Genomic DNA, 20,518 nt, shown 5'->3' with positions numbered 1-20,518 from the left:
AATCCTGAGAGGCGGCCATTTTGAAAGTGGGGCTCCTTTTGGTGGCTGTAGTGTGAAAGAGCCAGCCTGGAAGTGTAGCCACGCTGCAGAAATAAACCGTTTTGACACCGGTTTCAGTGTCGTGGCTGAGTGCTGTGGGATTAGTTGTGGGCCCAGAGCGGAAAAACTCCAACTCCCACAATTCCATCGCACTTGAGCCAGACCGAGTTGAAGCCTCGCGAGAGTCTGCGAGAGTTTTGGAACGTGGGCGGGGCAGTTCGTCGGAAGGGGCGTGGCTAGCGTGTCTTAGCAACCCAGTATTGTTGTGTCCGTGGCGGCGGAGCCATTTGGAGCCTGTGCTATCGAAGGGCGGCCGCCCCTTTCTCGCAGGCAGGCCTTGGCCATGTATAAGCTGGACTATAACCGCCAAGACCTGGCGGAAGCGAACCGGCTCCAGCGGAGGCGCCATGAGGAGCTGCAGAGGCAAAGCCGGGTCTTCGACGCCAGGGCCCGCACCATCGGAGTAAGGAAGGCACCGCTCTGCCCTCCGAGGCCCCAGAGCTCGCTCTCTCTCTCTCTCTCTGACAGAGAAGGCTAAACATCTCTCACAAAACTACATTTCCCAGGATTCCATAGCACTGGGCCACAGCAGTTATAGCTGCATTATTACAATGAAAGCGTTATTCCTGCAGCGTAGATGCACACTGTGGGAGAGAGGAGTGAGGGTGATGCGGAGGAAGAAACAAATCCCAGCGTCGAGAGAGAGTGCCTTTAAGCATTAATTCCTTTGGTTTAAACTTGCTCTGCAGCCGTCTTTAAGGGCAGATGTCTTCCAAATGTGTGTTCTCTGCATGAGATATAGATAAGAGATAAGACCACCTCTGAGTATTCCTTGTCTGAGAAAACCCTGTGAAATTAATGGGGCTGGATCTGGGAGTCCAAGTAGACCACAAGTTGAACATGAGTCAACAGTGCAATGTGGCAGCTAACAAGGCCAATGCGATTTTAGGCTGCATCAATAAAAGTATAGTGTCTAGATCAAGGGAAGTAGCAGTGCCACTCTATTCTGCTCTGGTCAGGCCCCACCTGGAATATTGTGTCCAGTTCTGGGCGCCACAATTCAAAAAAGACATTGAGAAACTGGAGCCATGTGTCCAAAGGAGGGCGACTAAAATAGTGAAAGGTCTGGAAACCATGCCCTATGAGGAACAGCTTAGGGAGCTGGGGATGTTTAGCCCGGAGAAAAGAAGGTTAAGAGGTGATATGACAGCCCTCTTTAAATATTTGAAGGGATGTCATATTGAGGAGGGAGCAAGCTTGTTTTCTGCTGCTCCAGAGAACAGGACCCGGAACAATGGATGCAAGCTACAGGAAAAGAGATTCCACCTCAACATTAGGAGGAACTTCCTGACAGTAAGGGCTGTTCGACAGTGGAACAAACTCCCTCGGAGTATAGTGGAGTCTCCCTCCTTGGAGGTCTTCAAACGGAAGCTGGATGGCCATCTGTCGGGGATGCTTTGATTTGGATTTCCTGCATGGCAAAATGGGGTTGGACTGGATGGCCCTTGTGGTCTCTTCCAGCTCTACGATTCTATGATTCTATGGTAAATTGACAGACAACTTGAAAGCACATAGACGCACATCTGAATCACAGCTTTGTCACAAAGAGAACTTAAAGTACATTTAACCCTCTGTGGTTTCAGTAATTGCTTTTAAAAATTAGTCTTGGAACATCTGATTCATGACTTGGTTTTGTTTCTGTTTGTTGCAGATTGACAAGGAAGCTTTGGACACCCAAATCAAAGACAGAAAGATCCAAGAAGCAACTCAGAGGGCCCGCGACGAAGCGATTGGTATATGAGGAAGTATATTTAATATTTGCCTGGAAACTATTGATACCTTTTGACTTTGTCACCATTTGTTTAGGGGTTTGCTTCTGTGGAGATGACATTGTGGTAAATGAGAGTGTCTTCATTTACCAGAACCTCCTGCCCCGATAATAAAGAGTTAAATGTGGGAAGTGACGCAGCTACATATTCATGGGGTTTGGCATTACAGGTGATGGCACAGCAGCTGTCCAGTTAGGCAGAAACAAACCTTCAAGATGGTTCTGAGCAGAGGTTTTTAAAAGCCTTAAAGCCCATTATTAAAACGTATATTTTAAGAATGGGCTTTAAGGCTTTTAAAAACCTCTGGGACTGGGAAAGTCCACCTTTGTCTCTGGCTGTCTCTAACCAGACCATGAGGAGCTTCTGACCAAGATCTCTGGATTGGGAAGGCTGGGGGGAGCTGGAAAATGGAGTCCAGGCTCCCAGCTATCTGGAAGCATCAAGGACTGCAAATCCTATCTGATCTGTGAGTAAGATTAGGAGAATGTACCAGTCAGTGGTGTTAGGATATTTTGGTTCCTTTCTTGGTCTAGCTGAATTGATTGATTCTGTAACTTGCAACTTCTATCTGTGCCTGAAGAACAAGATTTTTCATGTAGAGAGATATCCTTTTGCTTTAGGATTTCCGTACTTAGAATAAAGCCTTTTTCTTTTACAAAGTACTCTGCCTCTCTTGCACTTCTTTTCACATGTCTTAGGGCCCGAACAGACAGGCCAAAATAAAGCTTCTTCAAGTCACTTTGGAGGTATGCTGTTTAAATGATACATGCATCTTAAGAGGCCAGAAGCTGCGCCAAAGCTATGCTCCAGTCCTTAGGACTGGAGCATGGCTATGGTTTACATTCTGGCCTCTTAGGACGCATGATCATTTAAATAACATACCTTCAAAGTGACCTGAAGCAGCTTTATTTTGGCCTGTCTGTTCAGGCCCTTAGCTTAGCCCAGTTCTTCCCTGTGGTTGGCAAAGGAAATGCTAGTGGAGTCCAACAGCAACGTCCCGATGCGATGCTAATGTGGGAGAAGTCAGTAATTAGATGGTGGCAGCAAGTTCTTTAGATAAAAGGTGGTCCCAAGGGTTCCCATCCAGTTCAGGCAGGAGAAGGGAACCCTCACTGGGATACATACATTTTAAAATAAATACATAAAATAAGACAGAAATAATCCAGTTCATATCCGGACAAATAGTTTTCAGCTAGTTGGACTCACAATAGAACTAAATGCATGTTTACATAACCAACCTAAATTGGTTTAATTGTGATTTCTTCTCCCTAAGGAATTAAAAGACTATATTTCATTATCTTTTAATTGATAATTGTGGGAACTATATCTCTGTAATATCTAATTGGAAAATTTTAGCAGCCCCTACAAAATGGTTTCTAAAGTTACTTGGGAAGTACAGTAATTATAAAAATGGAAATGGCACAAATGTGCTACAGATTTGTAGCACTGCTGAGCACTGTGGTACCTATGCAAGCTTCTAGATGTTAACACCTTAGTGGCAATACAACAATAGAAGCTGTTTCAGTTAAAAGGTAACTGTTTTTCCTCTGTTTAAGTTTTAAGAAGTAAACAGCCATTCAGACAACCATAAAGAACGTTCTGCTCACTCACTACAGTTTCTGAGGCTCTTCCACAATGGACTGAGAATTGATGCACAATCCACATTGCCCCCCTCCATCTGTGTGGAGGGATCTGCAGTAAGCCACAACACACCATTATTTCCCCCCTCTTCTTCTGCAAATGCATGCACATAAATGTATGGATGCTCTGCTAGCAGCAGTCAGTCACCTCGCCCTACACAGCTGGCAGCCCATTGGATAGCCTGTACAATGGTCTGCTCAACCACATGATCCATCAACTGCCCACATGGCATATCAGTGCTCTCAGTGATACACTGGCACAGCATGCGCATCTCCAACCATAACTTCCCCCCTCTGTACATACCCACCTTTCTCCCTCTATCTATAAATACCATAAATAAAAAAAAATATCCCCCAAGGCCCCCCTATTAGACCAGCCAGTCTGTTAATGTTTTTATTCTATTTTATTGTTGGCAGTATGATGTGATTATCTTCATTTTGTCTCATGAGGTGTGCAATGGGTCAGTGGTGCAGCTGACCACTCATGCGCAACATAGGCAGGCAACAAAAAAATTATGGCCATCAATGGTGCTAGTGGGACCTCTTCCCCCATCTCCACACAGTCTGCATGCTGCATGCTTAGTTAGCTCTTTCTGGCTTGAACCAAAGCAATCTAGGATTTATTTTGCTCTTGTGTTAAGTCCTGGAGCATAGCTTGGAACCAATTCCATTCTGTTTCAGCCACGTGCATCATCTGCACAGGTGAGTTCCAAAACAGGATGGGCTGTTTCTTTCACCTTGTGTGAACAAGTCCTTAAGTCTGCTTCCCCAGATGCAATAAACCTAAGTTTACAAAAGCTTATACTGCCAATTTGTTTCTTTCTTTCAGTCTGAAAGGTAGTACAAGTTTCCTTTGTATGCACTCTTAAGTCTGTAACTTTTATTGGTAAGTCAATTTAAATTTTTTGAAATTATTTCGTTGTGGAAGTTGAATTACTCATACATTTTTTAAAAAAAATCTAGCTTCAGAAATGAAACAGAATGACAAGATCCTCTGCATGCTAGATAGACGACAGAAAAAAGACATTCAAATCCTAAACAAAGCTCTTAATGAATTTCGCCAAAATTATCAGCGTCAAGAAACACGGCGTGAATTTGACTTGTCTGACCCACAAGGCTTAAAGAAAGATACTCCTGCTCGTCTTGCTGACAGTGACCCTCGATGTACCATATCTGGCTTGCAGAAGTTTATGGGAGAAGACTTAAATAGTGAGAATAGGTGGAAATTTCAGAAAGAACAAACAAGAGAATGGCTTTTGGAACAGCACAAAGACTGGCAAAATGCACTAGCAGATAAAAAACATGCTGGTAAGAAATGAACCTGGAATTAAGCATTTGTCTAAAAATTGTGTATTTAGTAGCTGGCCAAACATTTATCTGATATTAAGTGTCTTTCCAGATGATGACAGACATAAACATACAAAATCAGAACCCTTCTGCTGGGAAAGGTTATCTGGAGTTTTGGAGTTTAATTCTTATTTCTCCTTTCCATCTAATTACAAGGAGGCTGTTTCTTTCCCAAACCAGTGTGTATTGTTAGTAATTGGACTGGATGAGGTTGAACAAATTGAAACTTAATTCAGGCAAGACAAAGTTGCAGTTGGAAGGTGGATCAGGGAAGTAACATCTAACGTGTGCTGGATGGGTTTACCCTCCCCTTGAAATCTCAGGCATGTTGCTTGGCCATTCTCCTGGACTCAGCTCTGAGTCTGGATGCCCAGGTTTCAGTACTGGCCAGGAGTACATTTGCACAGCTAAAGCTATTGCACCAGTTGTACCTGTTCCTTGAGAAGCTATATCTGGATAGGGTAGCACATGCCTTGATTACATCCTGTTTGGATTACTATAACAAGCTCTACGTGGAGCTGCCTTGGAAACTTCAGCAGGTCCAAAATGCTGCAGCCAAGCTATTGACTGGGGCTGGCTGCGGGGATCACGTAACTCCCATTAAAACAGCTGCACTGTCTACGAGTCTGTTCAAAGTGCTGGTTTTGTCCTTTAAAGCCCTAAGTAGCTTGGGTCCAGGATATCTGAAAGGCTGTATCTCCTTGTATAAATTAGCATGAGCTTTAAGATCTGCAGAGAACATTGTCCCAGTTTCACCACCTTCACGGCCATGGCTCTAGGTTGCTCCCAGACCGTGGAACTTCCTTCCATAGAAGATTCAGTTGGTTCCCTCCCTGGTCTTTGTCCGTCAGCAGGTAAAAACATTTTTATTTAGGCAGGCTTTTGAATTGTGAATTTTATAGAACTTTAGTGTGCTGTTTTCTAAGCTTTTTATTTTATTTCATTTTTATTAAAACCACATCTTAAACATGTTTGTCTTTTAACTGTTTTTTAAAATATTTTGAATAATAGTAATATTTAATTCCTTTTTCACTTTTGTACATTAGCGTTTTAGTTGTAGCTTTTTAAATTGTGGTAAGCTCCCTTGAATCCCATTTGGAAGAAAGATGTGATATAAATTTAATAAATAAAAATAAATTATGTGTATGCAGATATTCTAAAATTTGGAAAAATCCAAAACGCCTCTGGTACCAAGCATTTTGGACTCAACCTGTACTACAGTTTATTACTATCTTATGTCTCTGTGGCTTAGGGCTGCAAAAATTAGGTAAGTGTTGCAGTTTCTCCAGCCCTGACTGACAGTGCAATAACTGTATATATATGCAATTCTGTTTCACTGTTTAGATGATCTCGATGACAAACACAGAATTGAACTTGATCAAAAAGTTATGAACCTCCAAAGAATCGAAGAAGAAACAAGACGAGCCATTTGTGTTGCTACAAATGAATTCAACAAAGCTCTGGTAAATTAATGCTAGTTATTGAGGGAAACAAAAATACTATGAATTATAATTGTCCAAGCATACTAGAGAACAGTCTAGAGTACACTGAAAGAAACTATAATAATAGTGTATTTGCTGTGAATTCCATTATCTTAAGAATTTTATTTGTGTATCACCGCTTTGTTGATATTTTTATACTCTAGCCTCTTATTATATTCCCTTGTATATACATGTATCGGTACTTAATGTAGTAGTTACCTCTAGCACTTTGATGAGCCATGTGTATGCACTCTATTAAATTTCTAACCTTTTTGAGATTTTAGTAATACTCAGCAAATATTTTTTTTAGTTTGTAATGCATATTTAGTATAAGAAGTTTTCAGAGATATAACATATTAGCTTGCTTATATGACTTTTCAAGGTATAACAATCTTATTAATTGGCCATATGATTATGAACAGTGTTTGTCTTGTATTCATAGAATCTTATAGTTGGAAGGGATCCCAAGAGCTAACTAGTCCAATGCCATGGAGTAATGTATAGCTAAAGCAGTCCTGAGAGAGGTTTAAAGGAGAATCCACCACTTTTTGAGGTAGTCCATACCAGTGTCAAACACTTCTTACTGGCAGGAAGCTCTTCCTTATGTTAAGGCTGAATCTCTTCTGTTGTAATTTGAATTCAGTGGTTCGTGTTATCATTTCTGAAACATTAGAAAACAAGCTTATATCTTCTGCATGAGATCCCTTCAGTACTTAAAAATGAGTATTATGTCACCTCTCTTCTCTTCTTCAGGCTAAACATACCTAGCTCCTTAAGCTTTTCCTTGTGGGGTTTGGTTTCTGGACCTTTTACCATCTTGTTCACCCTCCTCTGATGAACATGTGCTAACATGTCAGACCCCCCGTGGATAACAAAATCCGTGGATGCTCAGGTCCCATTAAATACAATGGCATAGTAAAATGGTGTCCCTTATATAAAATGGAAAATCAAGGTTTGCTATTTAGAATTTATACTTTTTGGAATATTTTCAAACCATGGATGCTTGAAACCATGGATAAAAAAATCTGTGGATAAGGAGGGCCGAGTGTACATAGGGCTTTAAAGGTAATAACAATTTGTACTTCCGGGCACAGTAGAAGGTGCTGCTAACAACCTTTAAAGCCCTTCATGGCTTGGGTCCAGTTTACTTGCAGGAACAAACAAAACAAAAAACATATAGCTTCATTTATATACTGTTTCATACTGAACTAACAGTGTCTAAGTAGATTACAAACTGTAAGCTACTTGCAGGAACGCCTCCTTCCATACAATCCACCCTGCACACTCAGGTCCTCTGGGAAATCTTGTTATTCTAGCAGTATGTCAGAGTCAAAATCTGAGAGGTTTTTACAGATTTGACCCTTTCATTTTGTATTGAATTAAAACAAGGAGACATTTGTTTCTGAACATTCTCCTCAAATTCCTAGGCTGGTGAAGGGCATGACTTAGGAAAATAAGATAAATCTTGTTTTGGAATAGCTAATGATGGCCTGCTGTTTCTCTTCATTTTGCTTTCATCTCTGTCATCATTTTTAAGGCTGCTGAATCTAAAGAAAAAAGACTTCTGGAGAAACAGCATGAAAAGGAAGATAATGTAGCTGAGATATCAAGCCTGCTTAAAGGGGACCTGTTGTCTGAAAACCCACAGCAAGCTGTCAGCTCTTTTGGCCCACATCGAGTGATTCCTGACCGATGGAAGGGGATGAATCAAGATCAACTGAAAGAAATACATGATATTCAGATGCAACAAGTTCTGGAGAAACTGGTATTCATTTACTTTCACTGAGAAACAGCAAAGTCTTTTGTTTTCCAGTGGCATTGAAAAAAGATTGAATTGCTTAAATTTGTTCCAGATCCCTCCTTTTCCAGGTCTTCTTGGCTTGTTCTGTAAATACATTTATAGTTATTAGGTCACATGTTTTCACTTTCAACCAAGATAGTCTTCTCTATGTCTCCGACTGATGCAGTAACTAAGGATGGCATCTCTCCTCTAGATGCCTGCTTGGCATCGGTAATGGGCTGGATGAGTGAGGACAAACTCAGTGTGAATCCAGGGAAAACGGAAGTACTGGTGATAGGTTCCCCGGTTTCGGGTGGAGAGATCTGTCATCCGGTCCTGAATGGGGTCACGCTCCCCTTGAAGGACTCGGTGCGCAGCTTGGGAGTGCTCCTTGATTCGTCACTCCAGCTGACTTCTCAGGTGGATGCGACGGTCAGGACTGCTTGTTATCAGCTTTGGCTGATACGACAGTTGCGTCCTTACCTGGATCGTAAGGACCTTGAATCTGTTGTACATGCTTTGGTAACCTCTCAATTAGATTTCTGCAATGTGCTCTACATGGGGCAACCCTTGTACCAAACCCGGAAGCTGCAAATGGTGTAGAATATGGCAGCTAGACTGGTCGCTGGCAGTTCCAGGTCGGACCATATAACACCTATTTTAAAAGACCTTCACTGGCTGCCTATTCGCTTCCGAGCTCAATACAAGGTGTTGGTTTTGACCTATAAAGCCCTAAATGGCTTGGGCCCAGGGTACTTGGAGGACTGTCTCTCCCCATATAATCCGCCCCGCACACTCAGAACATCCGGGACAAATTTGTTGGAGGTCCCTAGGTCAAACTTTGCACGGACCTCACAGAGGGCTTTTGCCATCGCTGCCCCTTCACTTTGGAACAAGCTCCCCGTAGAGCTTCGCTCCGCTGCCTCACTAGATATTTTCAAGAAAAATCTGAAAACGTATCTATTTCGGTTGGCCTTCCCACCTTAGTTAAATTGTTTATTTTCCTGCCCCTTATTTTTTTTTTTTCCCCTTTTGACCCCGGACCATTGTAAATTAATCTCTCTCTTTGCCCTTCACATATGTATTTTATTGATTTCCTGTTCCTGTTCCTTGTAGTAATGCTTTTAACTTTTATATTGAATTTTTATCTTGTATTGTAATGTTTTAAATTTTGTAAGCCGCCTTGATCATAACTATGGAAAGGCGGGATAAAAATAAAATTTATTATTATTATTATTATTATTAGATCCAAAACGCACTACAGAAATAATCCAGTTTGAGACAGCTTTAACTGCTCAATGCTAGGGAATCCTGGGAATTGTAGCTTATTGTGGCACCGGAGCTCTCTGAGAGAAAAGGCTAAATGTCTCACAAAACTACAGTTCCCAGAATTCTCTGGCATTGAGCCTGGGCAGTTAAAGTGGTCTCAAACGTGATTGTTTCTGCAGTATGTTTTTGATTTTAGTTCCCACTCATACCACTCTGGTTCTACAGATGCCTGAGAAATGCCCTGGCTTGTTCTGTAAATACATTTATAGTTATTAGGTCACATGTTTTCACTTTCAACCAAGATTGTATTTAGTTGCTAGCCACTGAGAAATAAGACATATTTTCTCTTTAACACAGAGGATGGACGAAGAGGAACGTCAGAGAAATGCAGAATGGGACAGAAAGCGTATTCAGACAGCTAGGGCAGAAATACTTTGTGAACGTCAGCAGCAGCGTCAGAATCGAGCTCTTCGAAGGGAATTAGATAATGCTAATGCACAGCTTTCCCAGGAGCAGAAAGCAAGGTAAGGTGTGTCAGGAACTCTAGGCCCAAACAGACAGGCCAAAATAAAGCTACTTCGGGTCACTTTGGAGGTATGCTGTTTAAATGATACACGGATCTTAAGAGTCCAGAAGCTGCGCTAAAGGACTGGAGTGTGGCTTTGGTGTGACTTCTGGCCTCTTAGGACGCATGCATCATTTAAACAGCATACTTCCAAAGTGACCTGAAGCAGCTTTATTTTGGCCTGTTTGGGCCCAGTGTTATCTCATATAGTGTGTCTGCTCAAACTGTTCTTCAAACTCCAAAGGAAGCGGGTTTGCCACATCATCACCTACAGATGACAAGCAAATATAATTTTAATGGTTTTGTTGTGCAATTTGTTTTGAGCTTGTTTTTTTTTATAATGTTTATTAGCTTTCTTGAGGTTACTTGTGGGATTTTTAAAAAAATGGTGTAGCAGGATAAATAAATAAATAAATAAATAGATTAGCCTTATTACAAAAATTTGGAGTCTGTTCTTTTGCTTTTATTTGCTGTTGTTTAGGCTTCAGACTCCAGTCTCTCCATATTAAATCACTGATCTCAGTAGGCCTGACCTTAAGCCCCTGTCCCTAAATCAAAAACCTGATATGGTTTTTTCTAACTCTAACAAGGAGCCAGAAAATATTTATGTTCTGTTTTAATCTGAAATGTTGACATCTGTCTTCTCCAAATATGTGTAGAGGCTTGTACATATTCTGAGATACATATATATAAAGGATCTAGAAATAGATCATTTGAATAATAATTTGTTTGGATTTATCCAGTTATATATGTATTCTCATAGGGAATTAACTTAACCGCAATTGATTATTCTGTGACAAAGGCTTCATCTGTACTGCAGAAATAATCCAGTTTAACATTGCTTTAACTGCCATGGTCAGTGCTATGGAATTTTGGGGACAGTAGTTTGTTGTGGCACCAGAGCTCTCTGGCAGAGAAGACTAAATATCTCATAAACTTACAATTCTCAGAATTCCATAGCACTGGGCTATGGCAATTAAAGTGGATTATTTCTGCAGTGCGGATGCAGCCAAAAAGGCAGAAAGCTAAATCAGTTTTAGATCAGTCTTTTTGCCTTTTTAAAAATACCATATTTTCCAGCGGATAAGACAACTGGGCCTATAAGACGACCCCCAACTTTCCCCGTTAAAATAAAGAGTTTGGGATATACTCACCATATAAGACTACCCCTTCCAACTCACACCAAATAAAAATAAAAAAAACCATCAGATTTGATTTCAATATGGTAATTTTAATTCAAATGCTTATGGCATGCAGGTACTTAGCAGGAAAACTTGTATACAAAGCCTACTTGGATTGGTCAGCTCTCCCTGCCTGCCCAGCCCTCCCTGTCTCCAAGACTATCAGAGTTCTTTTTTCCATAACCCGGGCGTCCCGGGCGCCTGCAACTTGCTCTGCCCTTCACTTACACCTTTCTTGGTGAGTCGCCCCCTCACCTTGTCATCGGGACCACGTTAAGTCACTTCTCTCCACGAATCTTGGTGAGTGGATTTTCTTCTACTGTACTTGTACAGCACTGCCCTTGCTGCTTTCATATGGTTGCCACATACGACGGGGATGCAGCCACAGCCGTTTTTGAGCTCCCCCCCCCCCCCCAATACGTGGCAACCGCAGATTTTCCAGTCTGCCTCAGAAGTTTCAGCACCTGCCCTATAAGACGACACCCGGTGTATAAGACGACACCCGACTTTTGAGAAGATTTTCCTGGGTTAAAAAGTAGTCTTAATACGCCAGAAAATACAGTATTTATAATCTGCCCTATATTGAAGCATCTCAGTGTAATATAAAATAAAATCAATTTTAAACAGTGTAAAAGAATAGAAATAATTTAAACATATGAAAAGCATACTGAAGAAGACAATTTACAGTAAAATAATTTAAAGCCAGTTAAAGCAGTTTAGAAAATTTAAAAGTATGCACATAGGCAGATTTGAGCAGAAAGCAACCAGGCCCCAAAAACTTTAGTTAAAAAGCCATTCAGACCTCTAAGAATATTCCATAACCGGAACAACATAGCAGAGAAGGCCCTTTCCCACAATGTGTTGCCTCCAGTGATGAACCAAGGAAGAGAGTCCCTCCAAGAGACCACAATCCTTGGGCAGGCACAAATAAGGATTAGAGATGGAAAGAATATTTGAAAATATTCATAAATGGTCAAAGAATCTTGGGCTGATGAGAATTTTGCAGTTCAAGATTTGTTCTGTGCATGGCGAATTCATTTGCAGAAGAACCATACAATGGCAAACTTGCAGTTTTAGAGAGTGAAGTGGAAGCTGAACTCAGGGTACTTGGGACAATGAAGTCTCTAAGAACAGATGGTATGCCGATAGAGCTGCTTCAGTCTACAGAGATAGAATCTATGCTAGTTCTAACTAAAATCTGTCAACAAATAGGAGAAACAAAACAGTGGCCCACAGACTGGAAATGCTCAATGTATATTCCAGTCCCCAAGAAAGAGAGCACCAGGAATTAATGATTACAAATGATTTATACAACTTTTAAGCAGTGGAAGTAGCTCACAATATTTTGTATCTTGGGTCATTCATTAATCAGAATGGAAACTGCAGCCAAGACCCTGAAGGCTAGGCTTGGAAGGGCAACTATGAAGGATTTAGACAAAATCCTGAATTCCTGTACCCAAATCGTAAAGGGTTTTATAGGTCAAGATATATAATAAAATACTAAGGTTAGGATTGTCCATGCCATTATATTTCCAATTTCTATGCATTTTATTTATCTAGGGGTATTTATACCCTGCTCTTCAGCCACAGATTGCTAATTTGACAGTTCCCTGCCCTCAGGCTAACAATCTAAAAAGACATGACATAAAAAAGAAGGGAATGTCACTGGGAAGGGGATCAAATCCAGCAGTTGCTGCCAATTCTGCTGTCCTTTCAAGGCCAGGGCAGTGGCAGTTAGAATGGAGGAAGGGCCTTTCATCTGGGGCTAGGCATAGTGGAGATGTGCCTGCCTTCTCTCCCTCCAAGGCCAGTTAAGAAAACTGGTAGAAAGAAAAACTCTTATGTCAACTCATAAAAGAGTTCTATGGATACCATAAACTGCTAAAAAGACAAAGAAAGACAAAAAAATGGGTCCTGGAGCAAATAAGACCTGAACACTTTAGAATCCAGGATGGACTAAACTGAGACCGTCATACTTTGGACATATTATGGGAAGACAGGACTCACTAGAAAAGACAATGCTTGGCAAGGTGGAAGGCAGCAGGAAAAGGGGAAGATCACATTCCAGATGGAAAGACTCAAGCTACAGTGCAGAGTCTGCAAGATCCAAGCAGGGCTGTTGATGATAGGGTGTCTTGGAAGTCACTTATTCATATAGTTACCATAAGTCGGCTTTAACTTGACAGCAGTTAACAACAAACATGTGGCAGAAGTGGGATGTGGTCGCTCCTCTGTCCTCATGTGAAAAGGGACAGTCTGGAGTAAAGTCTATTTGTGGAGGCTCTCCACACAATTTTGAATCCTGTTTTTTTAAGGATTCTAATCAATATGGACAGTCCGCACAGAGCACAAAAACTTGTTCTTTAGCAAATAAATGACAGAGAGGAACAGAAATAGCAACCTGCCTTCCTTGCATTTTTACTTAAACTTAGAGCCGGTACAGACCGGCAAAAATAGCCAGCTTCCCGGCAGTTTGGGGGCATAGTGTATGCACAACACATGCTTCCAAGATGCTGGCAACATGTAGTGCAGCTGTCCCAAGCAACCACACGGCAGCAGCATTTCGGTGGCGCAGTGTTTAGACACTGCGTTCCGCCAAAACTCAGAAAAACCACCACCACTGCGGCAAAACACCTTTTTCCCGCCACAAAAAGGAGCGGCTTTCTGCATGGCGTGTGATTGCCACAACCCAGCAATCAAATGGGCAGTGGCAAGCTGCTCCTTTGGGGCCATCTGTTTCGACTCTAAATAGAGATTGCCCAAATAGTGAAGATTCAGCACATTTACATTCTGCTGAAGCTGGAGAACTTTACCAGCCATGCAACAGTGTGGGCAGCTTATTGCTAGATTAAACATTCTCAAATATATTCCCATTGTGAGATGCTGTTTTTCAAAATGCAACATTAAATAGTGTGTTATTGTTTATTCTTGTGTTTTGAACATCACCTGACACTGACCTATGAGGTTAGTGGATACTGAGTGTCCTCTGATCATCTGACTCTTTTTATCATGCCCTTTCACTACTACTGCCATCCTACCATGCCTTGCTATGCTCTTTAAAATTTGTCTCCCATAATATTGGGACAGGAATGTATCTCAGGTTGTGTTAATCTGCCAATATAGTGACATTTTTCTGAAAAATTTCTGTAAGCTAGAGTTACTGTTTATAACAATATACACTAAAAAGAAATATATTTTAAAATGGCAGACTTCATAATTGTGTATTATTCTAGAAACAGAACTAGCAGTATTTAATTACTGGAGGCTTGTCAACATGAGTTCAGCTGCATCCTCCAGGAGTACTAAGATATTCCTGGTGCTTTTTGTTTCTGTAATTATCAGGAATTAAAAATTAATGAGAAAGAAACAGCATAGATTTAGTACACATTTATGGTGCCACCTTATCCTCTTAAAAAGACAACACTTAATAATTTACTATGTTTCTTTTCAGGCAGACATATCTTGATGAAGAAGTATATACAAATTTTCCTTCTGGCCAGTACTACACACAGTTTAACACCACTAGTCGGTGATGTTGGAGCAAATATTCACTTTCAAATATCTCTCTATATATATCTGTATCTATATATCTAGAAAGTTTGTCCTCTATTAATGTCTTCAAATATCTAATAAAGAAATACTGATCTTTTTGACATACAGAAGTAATGAAAACCAGGCTGTAGAGTTTTATTTCTGTAATTATCAGGAGGAACTGTAGAAATTATAGATTCAAAGTATAATTGAATTTACAAAGAAGGAATAAACTGGGCAATAAAGTATTATTTATAGTTCCTATTGCATAATGTTAATCTTTGCTTTATCATTTTGAAGTTCTCTGATTTTAGTAAGTTAAATGGTATTGTTCATTGCATCCATATCAGAATGTTTCTTGATAACTCAAAGGCTTTTTACAATAAAAATACTGTCAGAAATACATATTACAGGGAAAATAGGGTTGCTGCAGCAAACAGCATTCCTAGGTTGAGTGATCCACTATAGTATATAATATTATGTATCCCATATACCAACACCATTATATACTATGTTTTTCCACTTCTATTCCACATTATTGGATGGGATTGAGAAGCAAGTGACATCTTGATATGGATAACTGATCTGAACAAGAACATGGGTTTTCCTTTCTCATTTTGGAAACTTGGAAAGCTTCTATTTTCTTGGGAAGTTGCTGTACTCCCTCCACAAGTTTGGGTAATACAGTACTATTAAATGTCTACAGACATTTATACATTAGAATCATATAAAAAATTAATTGAATGAATGAATTCTAAGATGAGAAATTAGGAATTGTGTGATCTGTGTTATTACTGGCAGTATAGGCTAATGCATAGTTTGAATGGCTTTGCTGGACAGTTAAACAGAATCCCCTCATCAGCTTGGCCAGTGGCTTTTCTGGCTGAATTTTAGAAGCTAAAAAGCAATTTTTCCAAGCTATGGATAAATGCTTACAAATGTTAATTATTCTGTCTTCACTGATTCCGTTATGCACACTTGTATATTCTGGATTTCAGAGGAATTCTGTCATGCATAAATGGAGCAATGAGCCATTTAAACAGGTGTGGTTCTCCCCCCACCCCCACCCCCATGCTCATCCTCTTTAGAGGGATGAAGACTTTCGTGTTATATTTGCCAATCTATATCTAGCTACAGTTCTTTAAAATTCATCATTTTGGTTACCCAAAGTTGTAGACAACAGTATTGTCCTGTAGGCAGGTCAACATCAGCATTCAGTTTAAGAATATCTTAAGCTTTTGGAAAATTTTATGCAGAAGAATAACCGTGGCTTTTTAATTCTTTAACATATGTATTAAGTAAACAGTCGACTTCTGCAGTTACATACTCCTTGTGGAAGTTCATCTTCATATAGAGATTTTCAATCTAGGCATATTATTTTTCATAGACATTACATTGTTATTTGCCATCAAAGTGACTTCACCTAATAATAACAATAATAATAACAACAACAATTATGGCAGCTATATGAATGAGAAATCTCCAAAGCTCTAGTTATCAACTGCCCTTCTTGCAGACTTAATGCCATGGTTTCACTGATGGAGTCAGCCCACCTGTAATGCAGTCTTCCTCTTTTTCTGCTGCCTTCCACTTTACCAAACATTATTGTTTTTTTCCAATGACTTATTATTATTATTATCATCATCATCATCTTATTTCCTGCCTTTCTCCCAATATAGGGACTCAGGGTGGTGAACAACAAGTATAAAACAATACAATTTAAAAAGAGTACAATAATATTAAAATGTATAAATATAATTTAAAAACAAATTAAACATTTTAAAGTTAAAATAGTTATAAATTAGAATGCAGTGTAACATGTTTAAAATACAAACCATTAAAATGTATATAGCACAGCATTAAAAACCCAGCCTTTATCAGCTTAAAGCCTGACTGCACAAAATGTTTTTACCTGGCATTAGAAGGATAGTAGGGATGGCGCCATCCTGGCCTCCTTAGGAGCAACCACTGGAAAGGCCCTCTCTCTTGTTCCCACCAAACGCGCCTGAGAGGGTGGTGGGACAGAGAAAAGGGCCTCTCCAGATGATCTCAATACAGGGAGATATGGTCCTTCAAATAACCTGGACCCAAGCTATAAAGGGTTTTATAGGTCAAGACCAGCACTTTTAATTGTGCCTGGAAACAGACTGACAGCCAATGGAGCTGTTGCAACAAGGGAGTTGTATTCTCCCTGTAGCCAGCTCCAGTTAAGAGCCTGGCTGCAGGTATCTGAGTCAGCTGAAGTTTCTGAGCACTTTTCAAAGGTAACCCCATGTACAGTGCAGTACAGTAATCCGAAAAGAATGTAACTGAGGCATGAATCGTGTCATAGCCTAATGTGCCCAAATTACAATACTGTTAGTTTAGTAATTTTGGCTTAATCACCATTTCAGTCAGAATATTGTAAATTCATCGGAGTTTATCAGACAAGGGGAATTGGAAGTATAATCCGATGGCAATCTAAACGCAATCATGGGGTTTAACGTTATTGTGTGATAACCCACTACACACAAATTTGGGCAATGGGAAGTCAGTCCGAATGCAATCATGTGGTTTCACGTTATTGCGTGATAGACTTCCACATGCAAATTTGGGCAATGGCATGCTATTTTCAGGCAATGGGGAGCCAGTTCGAATGCAATGCGTATTCACGTAATTGCGCGAAACTAGCGACTTTAAGTGAATGCGTTTTGGCCCCACTTTCTTTTCATTCGAATTTAAGAGAAATTCCTCCTGTTTGATAAACTCCAGAGCGTTCTCTCCCATTCTATAGATTGCAAACAGCATCAAAGGCAGGATATTTCTTCAGTGTGATTATTTAAGGTCTAACCGTGGCAGACCCTAACTGTTGTTTTTTACAACAGCTTTTACAAATGTCACAGACATTTCTCATCCAGTGAAAACTCAAGAAACTTGCTTCCCAAATGAGATTATCTTGGGAAGTCCAAAATGGTGAGTGTTCACTGGTGGCTTTTCTTAGAGGGGCTAGCTTTGTTAAATCTTAATACATTATTTTCTCCTTATCCTTATTTAAGCTATAAGGCCAAGGGCAGGGATTGTAAGCCGCTCTGAGAGCCTTTGTGGCTGAAGAGCAGGGTAATAATAATAATAATAATAATAATAATAATAATAATAATAATAATATCCTGTTTTGTCTGACTATGCCCAGAAGGAGATTTCAAACCTGTATGTTTAATATTTTCTTGTCTTTTATACAGACAAGTAATCTTTTTGCTTTTGTTTTTGACCATGTAGAGGATGAAATGGCAGATTATTAGCAAATCATAATGGATTTTCTATGATCCCATGATCCTGAGCCATGTTCATATGCCAGACTTCCTCTCTTATCAAGTGGCTTCTTGAAACCACAAATTGTTTCTTAAGCATTTTCTTCCTTATTGCTCCCATCCCAGCTGCCACTTCTATGGCCTCTGTGTGAGAGAAAGAGAAAGAAAGAGGAAACAGCAACCAGTATCTTCTGGACTTAATCCCCTTCCGCACTCCCATCCCCTTTTCCTTGTGTTTTTGTGTCTGTGTAGATTGTAAGCTTGAGAACAGTGGACTGTCAAATTAACAGTTGTAAAGTAACATGTACACTGATGGCACTATATAAAAATGATAATGATATGATTCCTCAAGATGTGTTTGCTCACAAATTAAACAGAACATCTACAAAATGCTCTTCCTCAGTAGTGTCTGTTATCTTTCTGAAATTTTTAATGTTTCAGATAGTCTCTCCCTCCTGTACCAACCAAGTGGTTTAAGAGAGGGAAAACATACACGTCTGGCCTGTACAATACAGCAGGGTGAAATGGTAAAATTCTTAATCTGCCTCTTTAGACAATAGGCAAGTAGATTAGAGATCCAATGGGTTTTACATGCTAAGCATAAATCCAAAAAAATACTTGAAAATATAGAACTTGTATTGCAAAGGGATGAGAGATTTTATTCAGGTATACATTCACAAATGACATTTCCTATCCAGTTTAAAGAAATCCAGTGTTTCCCCCCCCCCCCCCCTTTCTTTGCTTCATGCTTAGACTAAACCAAGAGGACCTCCAAGCTAATTCTGAGGAACAATTAAATGCTAGGGGTAGAAAATAAACTTAAGGATATGAAGTCATTTAAATGTTAAAGCTTGTATGTAGCAGTCTTTCAGCCATCATTCTTGTCACTGAAGAGAAGATTGGATGCATAGATAAGAATAAACATGCAGACAAAGACAGCAAATAAGAGCAGTAATGCAATGAGTAGGATATAGATGCAAGTTACAGCAAAGTTGTCCCACGATGGCATAATGCTTTCTGCAAGATATAGTACTGAATAAATATCTTCACTCTAGAAAGCAAAACATATTTATCATTTCTTCAGTAGTATCATAGCAAACATATAATTTTAGGTTTCAAAGACATAGCTGTGTTAATCTGGAATATCAGTATGCAACAAGATCCTGCAGCACCTTTGAGACTAAAAGACAGATGTTGGTAGCATGAGCTTTGTAAACTTGAGCCTGAGGAAGTAGGCTGAAGTCTAAGAAAGCTCATGCTACCAACTTCTATTTTTCAGTTAGTCTTGAAGGTGCTGCAAGATCTCTTTGCATATAATTTAGGTGTAACAGTTTGCTTCCTCATTACATTACAGGTATAGCTCAGTTAATGAAGTAGATGTGTTCTATCACATTACTACTTTAACAGAACATTTGATCCCAGAGACAGAAATAACATGGAACAAAAAACGTATGTTCCTGCACCACAAAAAAAGAGCAGGTCAATGTATTTCAATAAATTTATATAAAAATAAAATTGCACATGTGAAATGGAAAAAAAAACCTAGGTCAGGTAAGCCTTGCATAAGTAAACAAAAACAATTTGAACCTTCTAAAAAGCACTTGAAAGCTTTTTTCCAAAATGTATCCAGGAATTTTTCATTTCTTTCACCAGCTGCCACTATTTTTTTTTTACACAATATTCAGTTTTGGTGGCCAGATTTAGTTCTATGCTTCTTTAATATGCTAGGGATAGCTGTTGTAGATAGGCACACACAGGTACAGTAGGAGTGACTAGAGCAGAATTCCATTCTTTCCCAGCTCAAGCTTTTATGAGATGTTTTTATTGTAGGGATGCTGCTGCAGCCTGGTATATACTCTGCTACTGAATTGTGGCTCTTCCCAACTTTATAATTACTTTTAAAATCTTGAAAGTGTCACAGTATTTTTACTTACATGATCTTGCCCACTGGAAACGTTTGTAATCACCACCTGCTATGATTTTTGTTTCATATTGAAGGCAATTCTACCATCTCTTTCTTCCAGAGTTATCCAGAAAGGAATAGAAGACACTAGAGTCAGTTAGTGACAGATGTCTCAGCCTTACTGTTTTCACATCTTATTCAGAGATGCTTAAGAGCCTAATTTATCAAGAGACAATAAGATTAGTGACTTGGTTAAGACTCCTCCTTTGATATCCATGCTTTAGGAAAGGAGAAATAACAGGAGTATTATTTGTTAAAAATTGGCAAGGTAAATTTTCCTGAGTATCCTTACAAAAGGTCCTGATTTTGATCATATTAATGTATTTTCCACATGTCAACTACTTATGCATAATGATGGGTTTGACAATCTAAAACAATAACTAAAATTTGTGGTTTCACCATGGCATAATAGATGTATACCATCATTCACCACAGAATAATTCCAGAATTTCAAGCCTTATGGTTAGAAATCTCTGTACTACACTGCAGTGCCTCAAATAACTATAGTGACTATTAACCTTTAAAAGTATGGCTTATATTAGTAATACTACTTTTTCACAGAAATGACCACAAAAATCCTATCTACAATAAAAAGCAATAAAAGTT

At 39.6% G+C, this 20,518-nt stretch overlaps 1 protein-coding gene across 5 annotated transcripts; it reads left to right on the top strand.

The window, feature by feature from the left end:
- The first annotated feature begins 41 nt into the window (after nt 1-41).
- On the top strand, nt 42-14,803 carry RIBC2 (RIB43A domain with coiled-coils 2). 5 transcript variants are annotated; one of them, XM_089524901.1, is made up of 7 exons: nt 42-502; nt 1,751-1,832; nt 4,472-4,816; nt 6,200-6,318; nt 7,874-8,101; nt 9,743-9,909; nt 14,587-14,803. In XM_089524901.1, exons 1-7 carry the CDS (start codon nt 383-385, stop codon nt 14,723-14,725), a joined length of 1,200 nt encoding a protein of 399 aa, XP_089381027.1. In that variant the 5' UTR covers nt 42-382; the 3' UTR covers nt 14,726-14,803. The 5 variants fall into 5 exon arrangements, with proteins under 5 accessions (XP_089381027.1, XP_089381028.1, XP_089381029.1 ...); XM_089524902.1 differs by having other exon boundaries at nt 44-502; nt 14,583-14,803; XM_089524903.1 differs by lacking the exon at nt 42-502 and adding an exon at nt 3,425-3,565 and having other exon boundaries at nt 1,770-1,832.
- The last annotated feature ends 5,715 nt before the right edge of the window (nt 14,804-20,518 follow it).

This window comes from Sceloporus occidentalis, unplaced genomic scaffold, assembly GCF_023333645.1.
Source record: "Sceloporus occidentalis isolate IW3139 unplaced genomic scaffold, rSceOcc1.0.p SCAF_5, whole genome shotgun sequence".
Taxonomy (NCBI): Eukaryota; Metazoa; Chordata; class Lepidosauria; order Squamata; family Phrynosomatidae; genus Sceloporus; species Sceloporus occidentalis.
Note: the sequence above shows the minus strand (reverse complement) of the source record. Positions and strands in the feature narration are given on the sequence as shown.